The 15,946-nt window shown below is 37.2% G+C and overlaps 4 protein-coding genes across 6 annotated transcripts; 2 read left to right on the top strand and 2 right to left on the bottom strand.

The window, feature by feature from the left end:
• The first annotated feature begins 37 nt into the window (after positions 1-37).
• On the top strand, positions 38-6,634 carry Nt5b (5' nucleotidase B). Of its 3 annotated transcripts, none has more exons than XM_008201650.3 (6): positions 38-417; positions 4,159-4,446; positions 4,503-4,707; positions 5,051-5,667; positions 5,720-5,867; positions 6,165-6,634. In XM_008201650.3, exons 1-6 carry the CDS (start codon positions 350-352, stop codon positions 6,480-6,482), a joined length of 1,644 nt encoding a protein of 547 aa, XP_008199872.1. In that variant the 5' UTR covers positions 38-349; the 3' UTR covers positions 6,483-6,634. The 3 variants fall into 3 exon arrangements, with proteins under 3 accessions (XP_008199872.1, XP_008199871.2, XP_008199873.1); XM_008201649.3 differs by lacking the exon at positions 38-417 and adding an exon at positions 580-809; XM_008201651.3 differs by lacking the exon at positions 38-417 and adding an exon at positions 2,519-2,810.
• A 187-nt stretch (positions 6,635-6,821) lies between these two features.
• Positions 6,822-12,124, bottom strand: Tsf1 (Transferrin 1). Its single transcript, XM_001808014.4, has 8 exons — positions 11,966-12,124; positions 10,244-10,346; positions 10,055-10,194; positions 9,479-9,757; positions 9,272-9,429; positions 7,365-8,364; positions 7,181-7,311; positions 6,822-7,125 (listed from the first exon to the last, which is right to left on the bottom strand). Exons 1-8 carry the CDS (start codon positions 12,042-12,044, stop codon positions 6,889-6,891), a joined length of 2,127 nt encoding a protein of 708 aa, XP_001808066.1. The 5' UTR covers positions 12,045-12,124; the 3' UTR covers positions 6,822-6,888.
• A 232-nt stretch (positions 12,125-12,356) lies between these two features.
• Positions 12,357-15,927, top strand: LOC656139 (uncharacterized protein). The gene is made up of 4 exons (XM_962688.4): positions 12,357-12,496; positions 15,064-15,351; positions 15,402-15,561; positions 15,609-15,927. The coding sequence occupies exons 2-4, from the start codon at positions 15,073-15,075 to the stop codon at positions 15,866-15,868; spliced, it is 699 nt and encodes a 232-aa protein (XP_967781.1). The 5' UTR covers positions 12,357-12,496; positions 15,064-15,072; the 3' UTR covers positions 15,869-15,927.
• On the bottom strand, positions 13,386-14,564 carry LOC107398771 (uncharacterized). The gene is made up of 4 exons (XM_015984068.2): positions 14,064-14,564; positions 13,753-14,015; positions 13,560-13,704; positions 13,386-13,508 (listed from the first exon to the last, which is right to left on the bottom strand). The coding sequence occupies exons 1-4, from the start codon at positions 14,285-14,287 to the stop codon at positions 13,475-13,477; spliced, it is 666 nt and encodes a 221-aa protein (XP_015839554.2). The 5' UTR covers positions 14,288-14,564; the 3' UTR covers positions 13,386-13,474.
• Positions 15,928-15,946: the final 19 nt, after the last annotated feature.

Here is a 15,946-nt window from a genome sequence, read left to right as displayed (position 1 = left end):
CCAACCTGGCAAATCGACCGTATTAAGGTCACCAAACATTTCCTTAAATTAGTAACATGTTTATTTGTGTTTACACATAAAACTCTAATCTCATTAATTCGCTTAATTGTAGTTTAAAACGTAAAACAATGTAAATATAAAGTTAGGTGCAAGTTGTGCTAATTGGTGCAATCTGTCAAGCAACACCTATTCTATTTCTGATCAGTTTGACTCAAAATATCTCACGGCGTGATTGAATTACGCCTCTTCTAATTTCAAAGCTCAGTAAAAGTCAACAAACGGTGCCGTCAAGTCCATTTCCAAGTCAAGTGACAAGTGGAGCCCTAACCTAAATTTTGACAGTCGCGTGATGTCGTCAAGCAGCGAAAATGCCTTGGAGGTGTCCTCAAAGAAGTACTACAGACATGCCCGCCAAAGGTTAGTGCCAAAAACCCCCCAATTTCGAGTATTGTAGCCCCCGCATAGGCAACCAATTATACACCAGGGGCGTAGGTGCGTATACAGGGTGTTTCATTCATGTCGAAAGCGGAGCTTATCTCTCGATTAATTCCGATCGTAAACAACACGCGTCTTTATCATGACCCCAGCGAGCGCCAGTTCAGTTCAGTTGTTGGTTGTCTTTCGTTCGATAAAATGCCTCAATTAACGCCGGAAATGATGCGATCGCGGGCATATTCCAGTGGTGCCAAGTTGCTTCCGCACCTGGATTTGCGACGTTGCGACAGGTCCGAAAACGATTTAGAAAGTTTTACCGGCGGCATGCCCACGCTGGACTATAGTTGGATTGACAAGAGAGAGTTGGATCACAGGTAGCTAGATTTCGAAAAATTTCCATTGTGATAACATTATCGACGTTTCGTAATTAATTGTGACGTCGTCATGGGTGAAAAATCCACGACAGGTGGTCGTCTTGACGTCAACATTTTTTGAGAAACTGTTGATAAGACGCAGTCAAGGCCGGGCTTGATCTGATAGAGTTGTCACCGATTTTGTAATATAGTTTTTTTTAATTAATTTTATCTCTTATTTAAACATTTGCATAATTGTTTACGCTCAGTCTGTTTTTACAGCAGAATCGCACTAATTGTTATGTTAATATGATGGACCTTGGATGTGTGCAATAGTAGCGAAAAAATTTGATGATTTTGACAGTTATTTATAGCGGATTCGAGCGGATTGATACCATGACCCACTGGACTATTTTAGTCCTGGTTTATGCGAATTATGCAGTCGTGGTATTTCGCGCGCATTACGTCTCTTTTTTTAATTTAATTAAATTCCCCCAAAACTGCTTATCTACGCCACTGGATTATGTTGATATTTTATTAGAAAAATATCAATAGGCACAAATGACCACCGACTCAATAAAAAAACAAAAAAACAAAATATTACAAGACCTTAATTGAAATGAACATCTATGTTTTCTGAAGACGTACGCCTCTGAAAACTGTAAAATAAAACCCAAATTTTTTTTTAAATAAATAAAAATTTTACAAAATACTCATGTTTTATAGTTGCGTATTAATTTCCGTAAATTTCTCCAACCTATTTAATCATCTTAATCTACGCCACTGGTTTTGAAAAAGTTTAAAACATTTCTAATCACTACACTGACACTTGGTTTGACAGTGTTGTCGAAACTATAACAGTTTTACCATTTTTATTATAAAAATTTGATTGGTAAGTAGACGAACGCCACTGCTAGATAGATTTTTAATTGAAGGAATCGGGAAAAAATTAAAATTAAATTTAATTAAAAGTTTAAATGTGTATGAAGTTTATTAAAAAAAATAAAAATGGATAGTTTGAAGACGTACGCCACTGTAGATGTCTTGAAATTTTAAATAATATTTTCCCAAAAACAGCTGAGTGTTTAGGTTTAATGATTTTCGATATTTTTCGATTTATTTATTTAATAGATTTAACCTACGCCACTGGTTTTAGAAAAATTAAAATACATAACATTTTTATCTACAAAATTCGAAATTCGGTTTTTTCGTTTTATTAATAAAAAAAATCAAAGTTTACAAAATAAGTTTAAACATTATAGAAGTTTTAAAATGGCCAAGATGGTGTTTTCATAAGTTTATGACTACGCCACTGGTTTTTTCTTTTTATTTAACAATAAAAGTCTTAAAAAAGCTTAGGCAAAATGTGTCCAAAATGTAAAAAAAACTACATCTAAAGACGTACGCCACTGAATTATTTGAAACATTGATACGCCTCTGATTTTACAGAAAAGTAGGTAAGTGACAACGTATGTTTCGTAACATTGGCACATATTTAATTTGAATTAATTATTTTTTTGAAATTAATCCAATTATCAATTATCTTAGAACTACTTAACTAATTATAGAAGATTGATTGTCCGAATTAACCTCTATTTATCTCGTTTCTTGTAACTTTATAACTCCTCCAATTATCTAATAAACTACGGACTCATATTCTCTTATATTTAGAACAGAAAAATCGAAAACAAAACTCGAGATAATCTTGAGGAAAAGTGAACCGATTATTTCCCTCTTTGTCCAACCAACGGGGTTTCAATTAACCCCATCTTTGTCTAGCCCACTTTTCCCTCTGTGATTCACCGAAACAAAATCTGATCATTGAATCAAGTCGAGCAGATTAGAGTTAGTCCTAAACGATGCACTTATTACTCCTCTCATTCATAGTTCGAATGTTGTGGAGTTTGGACGCGTAAATTCCGTTCGATTTTCGTTAGTTATGAGGTGTGAAAAGTGAGCGAAAATGCGGTTCAACGGAGACACAAAGTTCGAAAAAAACAACCGAAATGAAGCGCCAAACGAGTGAGTTTTTTCGTTGATTAGTTGATTAGCGATTTCCGACGGAATAGAGCAATTTTGTGCCCGATTATTATGTGACAAGTGTGAAAAAAATATTGACGTTTAGGTGCACATCTGCACGACTTGATAAATCAATAAATTTTCTGCTTTTGGCACAAAAAACAACTTTCGACCAAAATAAATTCATATAAAATGTGATCAACACGACTCAAACTTTGGAATAAACAGTCATTTAAAACCAATTACGTTTCGTAAATGACTTGAGAAAAATTCTTTCGAGTCGTGGGCGGCCTTGAGATGCACTTTTCGCATGACAATCGCCTTATCGGGGCGTATTTATTTACTGGACAAGAAGTCAAGAGGGCCGTTTCCTCGTTAAATATATCGCTTGTTTGGCAATGATAAGGAATTTTCATTAGAATCGGTTTATAATTAGAAAAGTCGATTAATTAAAAAGTATAATGCGCCAGAGTGTGCGTTTAATATTAATAGAAGAGAATTCCTCGCATTTTTTCCTCTAATAAGTGTTTGAGGAAATTCGGTGCTAATTTAATAAACTAGAGCGTTCAACTCGAATCATGAAACAAAACCGTTCATTACAGCTATTTATAGGAAAATTTGACCTTGGCACATGATTTTCATATTTCCTTTTACTACAATATTGCGGCGGACGCCACTGTCAAATTCGTTTCGTGGCAAATTTCAATTGAACCCTAAAATTCGTGATTTAGGGACTCGTACGTACGCCACTGTCTGTAAATATATTTTTTAAAGCATTATTGAAAAATAAAACAACGACAATATTTCTGAATTCATGTACGCCAATGATTAAAAAATAATTGTGTTTTTTTTACTAAATTTCACAAAAATTGAGACTTTGACAAAGTTTTGCGGAATTTGGGTACGCCACTGGTTTTTGCTTTTAGTACAAAAAAAGTGGACGTGCGCCACTGTAATAGACGTCGTATACCGAAAAATAAATATTTCCAAAACAGATGAATTATTTAAAATTTGGCAAGTTTTTATGTACGCCACTGGTTTTTCTTCACGGATTGAGGTCATGCTTTAAAATTAACCCAAAATAAAAAATAGGTAGTGATAAATAGTAAAAATAGTACCATTTTTTACATCAAAATTTGATATCTGACTAAAGTATGCCCTAAACTATGATCGAAAAAATTATAGCTACGCCACTGGTTTTTTATTTTTTATCAAAGGGCATTTATCTACTCTACGAGTTGCGATTTTTGGCCGTTTTTACCTACAATTGGCCACTGTATTACACATATAGGGTGTCTGCCATCATATTGCATATACAGGGTGTTTCAGTAAGTATTGTTTTTTCTTGCAGGATTTTTGTCAACCGTAGTTTGCACTTGGAAAACATCAAATTTTACGGTTTTGACATGGACTACACCCTCGCTGAGTACAAATCGCCCGAATATGAAAAACTGGGCTTTGACCTTGTTAAAGAACGTATGGTATCCATTGGTTACCCACAGGAAATCCTCGAATTCGAATATGACCCAACTTTCGCAGTTCGAGGTTTATGGTTTGATGCTCAATATGGCAACTTGTTAAAAGTTGACGCTTATGGAAATATTCTAGTGTGCGTGCACGGCTTTGAATTTATTAAACAGTTAGTAGAAAAATAATTGTATGTAACACCACTACTTTGACTAAAATTATTTACAGCTCACAAGTATACGAATTGTATCCAAACAAGTTTCTTCCATTGGATGAATCAAGAGTATACGTTTTAAACACACTTTTTAACCTCCCAGAAACTTATCTTTTAGCCTGTCTTGTAGATTTTTTCACGAATTCGCCACAATACACCAAGACGCAGACCGGTGTCAAGTTTGGCGACTTGTACATGTCGTTCAAGTCCATTTTCCAGGTGAGAAATTCAAATTTGGCGCCAAATGTCACTTTGACAAATTAATTTCTAAACACCCTGTATTTGGAGAGTGATAAAAATAAAGTCTATTATTCAAAATTTGACCCAGAAACTGGATTTCCAACACAAAAAATTCAAATTAAGCGCCAAAAGCTTATTGGAGAAAATTTTCAAACACCCTGTATGTGACAGGGGGGTGATAAAAAATAATGCATACGACTCAAATTTCGATCCCCGTCTCGTTTTAAGGTTTCGCGCCCATTCCTACCAGAAAAATTCAAATTTGGCGCCACATTTTTGGCGGGAAAGTTACCAAATTTGAATTTCCCGGTCTATTTTTTAGGATGTGCGTAACGCCGTCGATTGGGTGCACCTCCAGGGCGACTTGAAGCAAAAAACAATCGAGAATCTCGAAAAATACGTGAAAAAAGACGAACGTCTTCCTATGTTTCTAACGCGTTTGAGAGAGAGCGGTGCTAAAACGTTCCTTCTCACAAATAGCGATTACAACTTTACCGACAATATCATGACCTACTTGTTCGATTTTCCGCATGGGGCGAAGCCCGGGGACCCCCACCGTAACTGGAAGACTTACTTCGACACGATTGTTGTGGACGCCCGGAAGCCCCTTTTCTTCGGCGAGGGGACTATTTTGAGGCAGGTGGACACGGCCACGGGGGCCCTCCGGGTGGGCATCCACACGGGGCCCTTCCAGAAGGAGCACGTGTACTCGGGGGGCTCCTGTGACGTCTTCACCAAGCTCATTGGGGCCAAGGGCAAGGACGTGCTCTATGTGGGTGACCACATTTTTGGGGATATTTTGAAAAGTAAGAAAATTCGAGGTTGGCGAACCTTCCTCATTGTGCCTGAACTAGTGAGGGAGTTGCACGTTTGGACTGACAAATGTCAGTTTTTCGATGAGTTGCAAATGTTAGACGTGAAGTTAGGCGAAATGTATAAGTAAGTAGGCGTGGAGTTTTGAGGCGGACTGGAGACTAAACACCGATTACAGGAATCTAGACAGTAGCACGAAGGAAAAACCGGATATTTCCAAACTAAGGGCCGCCATACGTGACGTCACGCATAAAATGGACATGTCGTACGGTATGATGGGGAGTCTTTTCAGGTCAGGGTCAAGGCAAACGTTCTTCTCGTCACAGGTAGGTTTTCAGTTCAAATTTGGCGCCAAAATTAATTCCTACCAAAAATTCAAACTTGGCGCCAATATCTCCAAAAAATTGGGTAAAATGAAGTTTTCAAGAAATCGGGTGCCAAAAATGTGGACACCCTGTATGTGGGAAATGATAAAATGAGGTTTATAACTCAAAATTTGCCTCTTCGTGTTGTTGGAATCTCGGAAACGAAGTTTCTAACCTCGAAAATTCAAATTTGGCGCCGTATGTCAAACTGACAGCTTGTCAAAAATCTGGCGCTAAATTTAAATTTTTCCCCGCCAGGTGGTGAGATACGCCGATTTGTACGCCGCCACGCACCTCAACCTCCTCTACTACCCCTTCTCGTACATGTTCCGGGCCCCCGCCATGCTCCTGCCGCACGAGTCGACAGTGGCGCACGAGCAACGTTTCGTTTTGGAGGCCCGAGACCGCGAAAACGAGGAACGGAAGCCCCCCAAAGTGCTCGAACGCACTCACAGCCAAATCCCGCACGTGCGACCTGAGACACCTTTGAGTGTCACTCACAATCATGACGAGGATTTCTCTGATGAGGACAGCGACGACAAGATTTCCGCCAAAAACGGCGAAAAAACACAATAAAAGCAAGCGCACAGTTTTCTAGAAATTATTGCTCATTTTTTACGTTGTTATTGAGATTTTATATCCGTAGTGTTGGCTAACCTGTTTTTTATTATAGTAAGTTATTGTGTTTATTTATTGTGCTTTGGACACAAATTACAAATAAAATGACAAAGAAACATGTGTTTTTTTTTGCAACCGTTTGACACACTCGCTTCGTTCGTGCCATTTCGCAACGAAACAGCCTATATACTGTATATCACAGCTTCCTTGATTAATGAAAATTAATCAAATCAAGGAGGCTGTGCTGTATATTATGACATGGAATTTGAATTTTGGCGCCAAATAAGTCAAAACCAACTATTTAGAACTATTTATTAAAAAAAAGATATGGCAAGCACAACTAAACTACCTAAAAAGCAATCACTTAAGCACATCCATTGACAAGAGCTAGTACTTTCGAATATTCTTTCTCAATTTCCGACTCCTGACTGACCGATTTAAGCCCAGTTGCCGAGTCCTTAAACAACAAATCCTTCTTCCCGTTAAAACTTCCAAACAATTTAAACAAATCTGGACGCTCGGTATATTGTTTACTAGTCGAAATCAACAAATTGCGAATTTCGTCAATTTCGGAATTACGTTTCGAGTGACTTGTCACAACCTACAACAATTTGTAGTAGTAGTACAAGGGGGCGTGATTAAGTCACTCGTGGTACCATATGGGGCGGGGCATGCGCCAAGTGACACTGTTCGTATTGGTCGACCGGTTTCCTCCCACCATCGGGACACAACAGCTCGTAATCGCCCGATTTCAAATGCTCCGCCCACTTGTCCCGATTGTGACCATCTACAACCAATCAGCGATTAGCGATTGACTGTGGGCGTGTCACGCCCAATCACCTGTGTTCCCAGGCACTGTCACGTGTTTAACAAACGCCACATCCCCTCCACCTTCCACCAAACAACGGAACGCCCCCGTGTATCCACTGTATGATTCCGACGAATCATGATTGCACTTTGTCGTGACGTCACGCTTGTCAATATCCCCACCACAAAGCTCGCAGAGATGCTCGGCATAGCCTTCTTTGATCTCACGAGCGCCTGGCAGACAGCTGGCCTTGAAAAACTCCGACAAGGCTTTAGGATAAGGACAGGCGTTTTTCGGGACTAGGTTTAGGCGGATTAGGGTGTATAAAGGGGCGTGGTACCCAGCGGTACGCCCTAGACCAGTATGACACGACTTTGCGCCCTTCAAATCAGCAAACGAGGCGAACTTTGAGCCCTTTTTCACCACGGCAACGGCATAGTAGGCCCCGCCTAGGCTTCCATATTGCTCGGCAACGATCGGTACTAGGTTGTACTCCCGTCGCGCCTTGTCAACCTGGCCGTAATCCAGGCTTATAATATCAGCCAGGTTGTCCCGAATCGACTTCATGCAACTCTCAACTGTTTTCTCCTCGACGCAGCCAAACCTGGGCCGAATATCGCGCGAAAACGCCGCCTGGGATAAAGCCTGGCATTTGAGGTACTCATCGTGTGACGTCACGCAAAACCTGACCGTTTTAAACGGCGGGCCGTAATCGCGTTCGATAACGTCGGTATAGTTGGCCTTGTCCAGGTAATCCCCAGGCGATATGATCTTGTTTTCTTTTGGTACCGTCTTGTCATTCAATTCGAGTACCTTTTCCAACCAGGGGGCGTGGTTTTTGGTACCAACACTGTCCAAGTTTTCGATTTTTCGCCGGAGTTCGTCCACGGTTTTGACCACGTCTGCGTTGGCCATGTAACCTTGCCAGGGGCGGGCCGCCCAGCGGCAGGGGGTGCCAGTGATGGGTACCTTGGTACCATCGGGGCACAAGTAGGCGAATTTTTCCGGGTTTTCTTTAATACCGTCCGGAAGCTAAAATTAACTTGACAAAATATTCGCAATATATTTTTTTTTATTTTTTGACATAATAATGACAGTATCTAGTAGAACATATTACACATGTTTGTATCAGAAAAGTAATATCTTCCAAATTATGAAAAGAAAAATATGGGTTATATTTTAAAATAAGAAGGTTGAATAACGCCCAAAATATACCATGACATTTGGAAAAAAATTATAGGTACTAGCTTATACTACGTTAAAAGCCATTTAATTCTCTTTTTGAATTTTTGAAATCGGACCATAAATAAAAATTCTAGAGCGCTTGCCGATTTTAGAACACCCACCCTGTATATAACGTTTTTTAGAAAATTTTATTTTTTTTATTGAATGTGTATGTTTCTTGTACTTGTAAAATTTGTTTTTGTATTTTTTGTCGTTTTTTTTTTGACAAAAATTGTGTATACAGGGTTATTCTTTTTTGTTGGAAATTTGAAACTTTTTAACTTCCAATATAGCTACGAATTTGAAATTTTGTACACGGACAAAACCGGCCATTTTGAATTCAACTGTGTTATTTTCAAAATGACTGAACTTCCGGAATTACGAAAAATTGGCGCCAAATTTAAAATTTCAATGGTAACCACTTGATTTTATTGCACTCGTGAATGCGCCTTCTCTAACTGATTAAAACTCACCCAAGTTGTTGTCACTTATCTGTCACAATTTTTGACATATGTCAATTTTAGTACCGAAATTTTCATTTGCAAGAGTTTTTTTAAAAAATCACAGCTCTTAAACCGGTTGCGATAAGTCAAAAATTTTTTTTGCTTTTAATAGTCAAAAGTTTGGAGAGTCTTCCGGAGTATTCAAAATTGTCACTTGTCAAATTTCAAGGCTAGTATGATTTTCGGAAAATGATCATTTTTTTTTTGCTTACTCCAAAGAATTTCCGGACGTATATCACTTTGGTCCAGGCCACTTGCCCCCCATTATGGGCCAGACACCTTAAGGCCCCATCGTACCCCGAAAAATTGTCGGGATAATCACAAGTTTCCGGTTTTTCGCAAAGGGCACATAAATTCGAATACTTTTTTTCTGAAAATTTTTGTTTAAAAAGTGGTACCATTTTTTGGCAAGTTATTACTCCATTCAAGGTTGATTTTTGGGTCCGGTGACCATTTGCCAACAATGCAAGCTTTGCTAAATAGGGTTGAGAAGGCCTTGAGTTCGTTTTCACGTGGACTGAGTTCGGGGTCGTTCAAGGGCCCAATAATCCCTTTTTGTTTGAGTTTAGTTAAAGGGATTTTGTAGCCGACGTTTCGGCCCACACCTGTATGACACGAATTGAGCCCTTTTAGCCCTTCAATGCCCTTAATATCCAGGTCTTTGTGGATCACAGCCACGGCTTCGTAGCGAAATTCCGCTAAAAAAATATATAATTTAATTTTTTTTAGCTACAGGGGGAGTCTAATAAAAGTATTTTTGTGCTATATCTCGAAAAGTAAAAAATAAATATTAAATATTCACTTATGCATAGAGAAAAATACGAAATATTAAAAAAAAACTAGAGGTAGAGTAAAATATACTTTATCAGACTACCCCTGTATATTAATGGGGTATCAAATTGACAGTAGAAAACTTATAAAAAATAAAAAATATCACTTTACTCTTCATATTAAAAGATTATTTAATAAAATAAATGAAATTGGTTGGGTGGTACCTTCGGGTTCCTCCCTTGTGCGGATCTCCTCAAAAACGGCAAAGTCCTGTTCCGGCGTTTTGGCCGCAATGTACATATCTTCAGGGTCCACGGTACCAAAATCAGCCACTCGTTGCTTGATTTTTTCAATGCACTCAAATCTGGAAAGTAAGGTGTCATTGCCAGAACCCAAAATAGGTAGGGTGGTACCTGTCACGTGCCGGAATGCATATTATTTTGGCCGAGCTTTTGGTTTCTTGTGCCGACATTTGTTGGCAGAGATCGAGGAGGTGCTCAGGAACGCACATTTTGTCTAAAAATTCAATGGTACCACTTTTTCTATACTCAAAAAAATGCTAAGTTGTTGCAAGATTGATTAATTAAGTACTGTTGGAATTTGTAGGTCATTAAAGTACCAATGTTGTAATTGCATCTTAATTGATAAAAATTCTTGTGGTGGTACCAGGACTGGTTTTGCGGAAAATAAAGCAAAACATTAACTTTCTCTGCGACTTGATGATGACCTTGAACTTGCTGGGGAGTAAAACACTACCAAATCGGCGTGACACGTTATTTACATTTTTATGGTACCACTCTGAAGCATCCCGTGGTTCCAGAAACTAGTTTTTGTACTCAAATTTTTATTTGGCAAAGTTGACAAAATTGCTGTATTTTATCGGAGAAAATTACTCTTATGGGCATTTATGGTACCATAAAGTGGTACCAACAGACGTAAAAATAGTAACAACTGAATCGTTTTTCAAAAAACATTTCTCATATTTTTTTCAAAATTTTATATTTTTTGAAAAGTACTACAGAAATACCACAATTTTAAAATAGTAGTACCACGTAGTTTATGTTTATATTACGTTATTTAGGATTGTTTTAATTACAAATAATAGGTACTGCAATGGTAATACTAACAACTTTTTTCCATTTCTCGATTAATATACAAAAAACAATCACTCAAAAAATGGTATTTCTCTACTTCAAAAAATCAAAATTTATTTATGGCATTTTTATTATTAAAAAACACAAAGAAAGAAAATAATACAACTTAGAAGTGTTTTACATAAACGAGCGTGTTTTTTTCCAAGGTACTACATTGGAACCAACATATTGTATGGATCTATAAGGAGTCACACAATTATTAATTAATTTTTTTATGGTTATTAATTAAAAACTAGAAATATTTTACACATTTTAGCGTCGTACTGTCTTGGGTACTACAGTGGTACCACTGCAATTAATTATTTTTTAAAAGTATTTACCAAACTGTGAGTATATCATTCAAAAATACTTTTACACAAAATTAAAACAACGAAATCTTGGTGGTACCACTTAACAATTGGAAGGAAATTAAGAGTTTTAATTAAAAAACTGAGTAGTTTGAACCATCATCGGTACCACTTCAGTACTAAATACTTGATTTGGCCAATAATTTAACAGTTAATTAATTAATTAATTAATTAATTATATATTTATTTTTAGTTAATGTATTCCACGGTACCACATGACGTTTTTTTGGTTTTTTTTCTCTAAAATTAGTAAAAAAAACAAAGAGGACAAAATACAAATAAAAGTTTATTAATCAAAGTGGAATAGACATTGTAGCTTGGTGGTACCGTAGCGAATACCAAAATGGTACCACTCGAAAAATTTATTTTTTTTTAATTCAAAGCTTATTTTTCGAAATTGCACGTAAATAAGTGGTGGTACCCACCATCGGTACCACTATGGTACCACCACTTTTGTCAAAAATCAACTCAAAAATGAATAAATAGCAACGAACGTACGCAAATTAACACACTAACAGTGGGTACCACTGTGGTACCACCACCACTGCAGCACAATTTCTTTGCGAAAAGTGCATTTTTCCCTCATTTAGGATTCCGCCAGCGTCCTTGAGTGCATATAGAAAGTGTAACTTACATTCATTTCTCGTGTTTCTCTTAATGATCCTCGCTTGGACCACCAACCCAACGACCAAAACGAGAAAAAGCGTCTTCATCTCAAACACTTTCACGTTTCGACTAAGACTGTAAACAACTTCTTTGTGTTTTCGCTTTTATATTGTTAAAGTAGTGGAAATAACGCAGCGGCGGAGGCTGGGGGGACCACAAAACGAGACGTGGGACATCTCTTTATCGACAAAAAAAATTACAAAAAAGTGGTGGAAGCACTCAACATGGCTTTGACCTGGAGATTGGGTTTTTTTTTTAATTTTTTTTTTGCGATTTGATCAATTATTTATGTTTTTATTACTTATGCACATCGAGACGTTATCTTGTGATTGGAATATATAAAAATTATTAATTATGGTAATTCCCTCGTTTCAGGGAAAATTTATTCGTGTCGAATCAAGGTTAGAGTTTAACGATTCTGGAAAACACAATGATAAGAATTTTGTGATAATAAATCAATTGTTTGTGGTTGTTTTTTCAAAGAACGGATATTTTCCTGGTGAGGAATAGTTTTTATATATTTTTTTCTAAGGGGGGCAATTAATTAAAAATTGTTATTTTATTTATAAACTGTCTTTATGTGATATAGTTTTGGTTTAAAAAATTTAAATACTTGTAAAATAATAATTGAGGAAATTGGGGGGCAAGGGGGCAAGGGACTAGTTTAAATAAATATAACAATTTTTTTTTATTTTATAATGTCCAAAAAATTGTGAGAGAAATTATTTTATAACCTTTTTTCTATTTTTTTCTGATATATTTTTAAGGTCTGGGGGGTTCAATTAAATAAAAGAAAATGTTTTTTTAAGATTTATTTAATAAACTTCAAAAATTGAATCTCGGATTTATTTTCCATTGAAATAATAATTGGCGAAACGGGGGGTTAGGGGGCAAGGGACTAGTTTAAATAAATAAAACCAATATATTTGTTATTTTTATTTTATAAAGTCCAAAAAATTGTTACAGAAATTATTTAATAACCTATTTTCTATTTTTTCTTTGAATAATTTTTAAGGTCTGGGGGGTTCAATAAAATAAAAAAAATGTTTTTTTTAAGATTTGTGTAATAAACTGCAAAAATAGAATCTGGGATTTATTTTTTATTGAGATAATAATTGGCGAAGCGGGGGGTTAGGGGGCAGGGGATTAGCTTGAATAAAATAAACAACAACTATTATTTTTTTTAAGTTTTAAAATGGTATATTATATCTTATTTTATTATATCTTATTTTTTTATTTATTTAATTTTTTTGTATTTTTTTGTTGGGTCTGGGGGGTCAAATTAAATAAACCTTTTATTTCAATTAATTGATTTGACTGATTATGATTTTTTAAAATTTATTTTTTCTCAATTTTTATTATAAGGGGGGCTGAAATCAAACAACAGATGCTAATTAATTATTTATTTGTACTTGTAATAAATTAAATAAATAAATTTGGTAATGAATAAATTATTCTACACGTGGCTAATGGCAATTTATTGTGCATCTCTCAAATAAAGGCCAGCCAACCTAAAAAAAATAATTAAGAACCCCCCCATTTTTTTATTATTTTTTTTTTACTTTTTGTAGGTGATTTTATTATCAATTTCTTGCACAATTTTTCTCGTCCGACAGTAAACATTGTCACATTTTTCCCCTTCATATTTTTTCGAAAAATTATCAATGGCCCCCACCACAAATTGGCTGATATTATCCAAAAATTTGTCTGCAAAAAAATTTGAAAAAATAAAAATCGAAAAAAATAACAACAAACCTTGAGGTTTAAAGCCCCTCATAGCGTCGTCATCATCGTCGCCACCTTCGGGCATCCCTTCGTCCGTTTTATGTTTCAAATAGGGAATAAAAAGCAACAAACATAAAATAGCAACAAAACTCACAAACTTTTTGAAAAGAACAATTTTTAACAAAATTTTTCCAAGTGTGAACAAATCCAATTTGAATTTTAACTTATCCAGAAGACCCAACATGCCGTGGGGGGCCCCATATATGGGGGCCGGGGGTCCATACACCGGAAAACTAAAACACTGAATTAAACCACTTTGACACTTTTTTTCAAAGAGTTACGGTTTCATCGGGGGGCCGTACACAGGCGCTGTGGGGGGCCCATAAGCGGGGGCCGAGGGTGGGCCATACACGGGGACCACAGGGGGCCCCGGATAAGGAAACTCGTTATATTCCCGGTCCGTTTTTTGGGGCCCTTTATGCGACGCCTCGTAGGCCTCCAAGTACGAATCCTTGGCCCCCCAGGTGGGGCCCACCGCCAAAAAAATCACAAAAATCACAAACATGTTCTTAGCCCCGTTGTTACTTTAACAATGAATCAAAAAAATATTTTCAAGTAAGGTAAACATTGGCCTACTCTTGTTTTTTATATTCAAGACAAATAGTTAAGTGGATCGTATAAACATTGTCATGCGTTGTGGTGGCGGAAATAATGCGGACGGACGTGGGGACAATTTTAATCAATTTTTTCGGTGCCGAAAAACAATCAAAAGTGGTTTGATTGGGGGAAGTGAGTCAAGGGGGCCCATTTTTGGGGCGTGAATCACACTGTATATTTTTTTCAACCACGAGTGTGTTTCAGTGAATAAATCGTAAATTGGATCAGGTGGGGACCAGAATTTTAATTGATTTAATTAGGTGACCCCACTTTTTGAACAGTTGGGGCGCAATCCGACAATTACAGCGACCTGTAACTCGATTTGCGCCATTTCGTCTCGAGTAATTTCCCAACTAAGTGAAAAAAATTCAACGAGATTAATTATTGGCAAAAATGTTTAAGGGGGCTACTCAAACTGTTCTATTTTTTTTTTATAAATCTATAAGTCAGTGATCGTGCAACAGAGGTCGCCATATAAATAACAATTTGCGATGATTCTAGCCCAAAATAATTTTTTGTTCCTGTGTTAATTAATTATTTTACACTTCTTAGTTATAAAAACAAGGACCAAGGTGTCGTAACTAATTCGTGTAATTAATTTTCGCTGGGCCTGTTACAGGTCGCTGTAATAGCGACATGTCAGTGTCACAATTGTGGTCACAATTTTGGGTTATGTTGTGACAGCCCCCCGAAATGACGTCTCTCCGCTCACGGATGCGTTACATGAACCCTTACGACATCCACAAGGCCATTATCAACGAATACGTGCTAAAACAGCCCGGAGACACCAAATTATTACAACGTGATGCGTCAAAAGACCGCACCGATATCGACGTCCTTAAAGCCAACCATAGGTTCCTGTGGGACGACTCAATCCCCGATACATGGGAAGCCCAATTCGCCAAAAAATATTACGACAAGCTTTTCAAAGAGTATTGCATCGCAGACCTCACTTATTACAAGGAAAATAAGGTGAAATTTTTGGTGTTTTTTGACATTTTTTCGATTTTTGGGGCCCCCAGATCGCCCTGCGGTGGCGCATCGAACGCGAGGTGATCGAAGGCAAGGGTCAGTTCACTTGTGGTAATAAAAAGTGCCCCGAAAGGGAGAATTTAAGAACGTGGGAGGTAAACTTTGCTTATAAAGAACAAGGCGAGAAGAAGAATGCTCTAGTGAAGATTAGTAAGTTTGGGGGGCGCAAGGGGGGCCCATCTCATGGTTTTTTGCAGGGCTGTGCCCCGATTGTTCGCTTAAGTTGAACCACAAGAGTAAAAAACGCGAAGTTAAAAGACTGAAGAGTAAAAAGAAGAAGAAAGTGAAGAAACGGGAAAAGGGTGACGAAGAGGGAGGGGAAGAAGGGGGCACAAGTCAGCCGAAGTCAGATTCGGAACCTGAGACAAGTGAGTCGCCTTGGGATCAACACAAGCCGGAAGAAATCAAGACACGGGATGAAGAAATGGAAGATTATCTTCAAGACTTGCTTTTGTAAAAACCAATTGTTTGTCTGTATTTATTTGTAAAGTAATTAAATAAATGAAAATTTGAACAGAGTTTGTTTAATTCCGGT

This window comes from Tribolium castaneum, chromosome 7 (assembly GCF_031307605.1).
Source record: "Tribolium castaneum strain GA2 chromosome 7, icTriCast1.1, whole genome shotgun sequence".
Lineage (NCBI taxonomy): Eukaryota > Metazoa > Arthropoda > Insecta > Coleoptera > Tenebrionidae > Tribolium > Tribolium castaneum.
Note: the sequence above shows the minus strand (reverse complement) of the source record. Positions and strands in the feature narration are given on the sequence as shown.

What these genes read in the sequence shown, in the direction of transcription:
- LOC107398771 (XM_015984068.2), bottom strand. Translation starts at nt 14,287, where the DNA reads ATGTTTGTGATTTTTGTGATTTTTTTGGCGGTGGGCCCCACCTGGGGG. An exon ending in TACGGCCCCCCGATGAAACC is followed by an intron (nt 14,016 to 14,063) that starts GTAACTCTTTGA and finishes TCAGTGTTTTAG; the next exon opens with TTTTCCGGTGTATGGACCCC. An exon ending in AATAAAATCACCTACAAAAA is followed by an intron (nt 13,509 to 13,559) that starts GTAAAAAAAAAA and finishes TATTTTTTTTAG; the next exon opens with GTTGGCTGGCCTTTATTTGA.
- LOC656139 (XM_962688.4), top strand. Translation starts at nt 15,073, where the DNA reads ATGACGTCTCTCCGCTCACGGATGCGTTACATGAACCCTTACGACATC. An exon ending in CTTATTACAAGGAAAATAAG is followed by an intron (nt 15,352 to 15,401) that starts GTGAAATTTTTG and finishes TGGGGCCCCCAG; the next exon opens with ATCGCCCTGCGGTGGCGCAT. An exon ending in GAATGCTCTAGTGAAGATTA is followed by an intron (nt 15,562 to 15,608) that starts GTAAGTTTGGGG and finishes GGTTTTTTGCAG; the next exon opens with GGCTGTGCCCCGATTGTTCG.
- Nt5b (XM_008201649.3), top strand. Translation starts at nt 634, where the DNA reads ATGCCTCAATTAACGCCGGAAATGATGCGATCGCGGGCATATTCCAGT. An exon ending in CGTTCAAGTCCATTTTCCAG is followed by an intron (nt 4,708 to 5,050) that starts GTGAGAAATTCA and finishes TCTATTTTTTAG; the next exon opens with GATGTGCGTAACGCCGTCGA. An exon ending in AAGTTAGGCGAAATGTATAA is followed by an intron (nt 5,668 to 5,719) that starts GTAAGTAGGCGT and finishes CACCGATTACAG; the next exon opens with GAATCTAGACAGTAGCACGA.
- Tsf1 (XM_001808014.4), bottom strand. Translation starts at nt 12,044, where the DNA reads ATGAAGACGCTTTTTCTCGTTTTGGTCGTTGGGTTGGTGGTCCAAGCG. An exon ending in GAGAAACACGAGAAATGAAT is followed by an intron (nt 10,347 to 11,965) that starts GTAAGTTACACT and finishes TTGAATTTTTAG; the next exon opens with ACAAAATGTGCGTTCCTGAG. An exon ending in GACAGTGCCTGGGAACACAG is followed by an intron (nt 7,312 to 7,364) that starts GTGATTGGGCGT and finishes GATTGGTTGTAG; the next exon opens with ATGGTCACAATCGGGACAAG.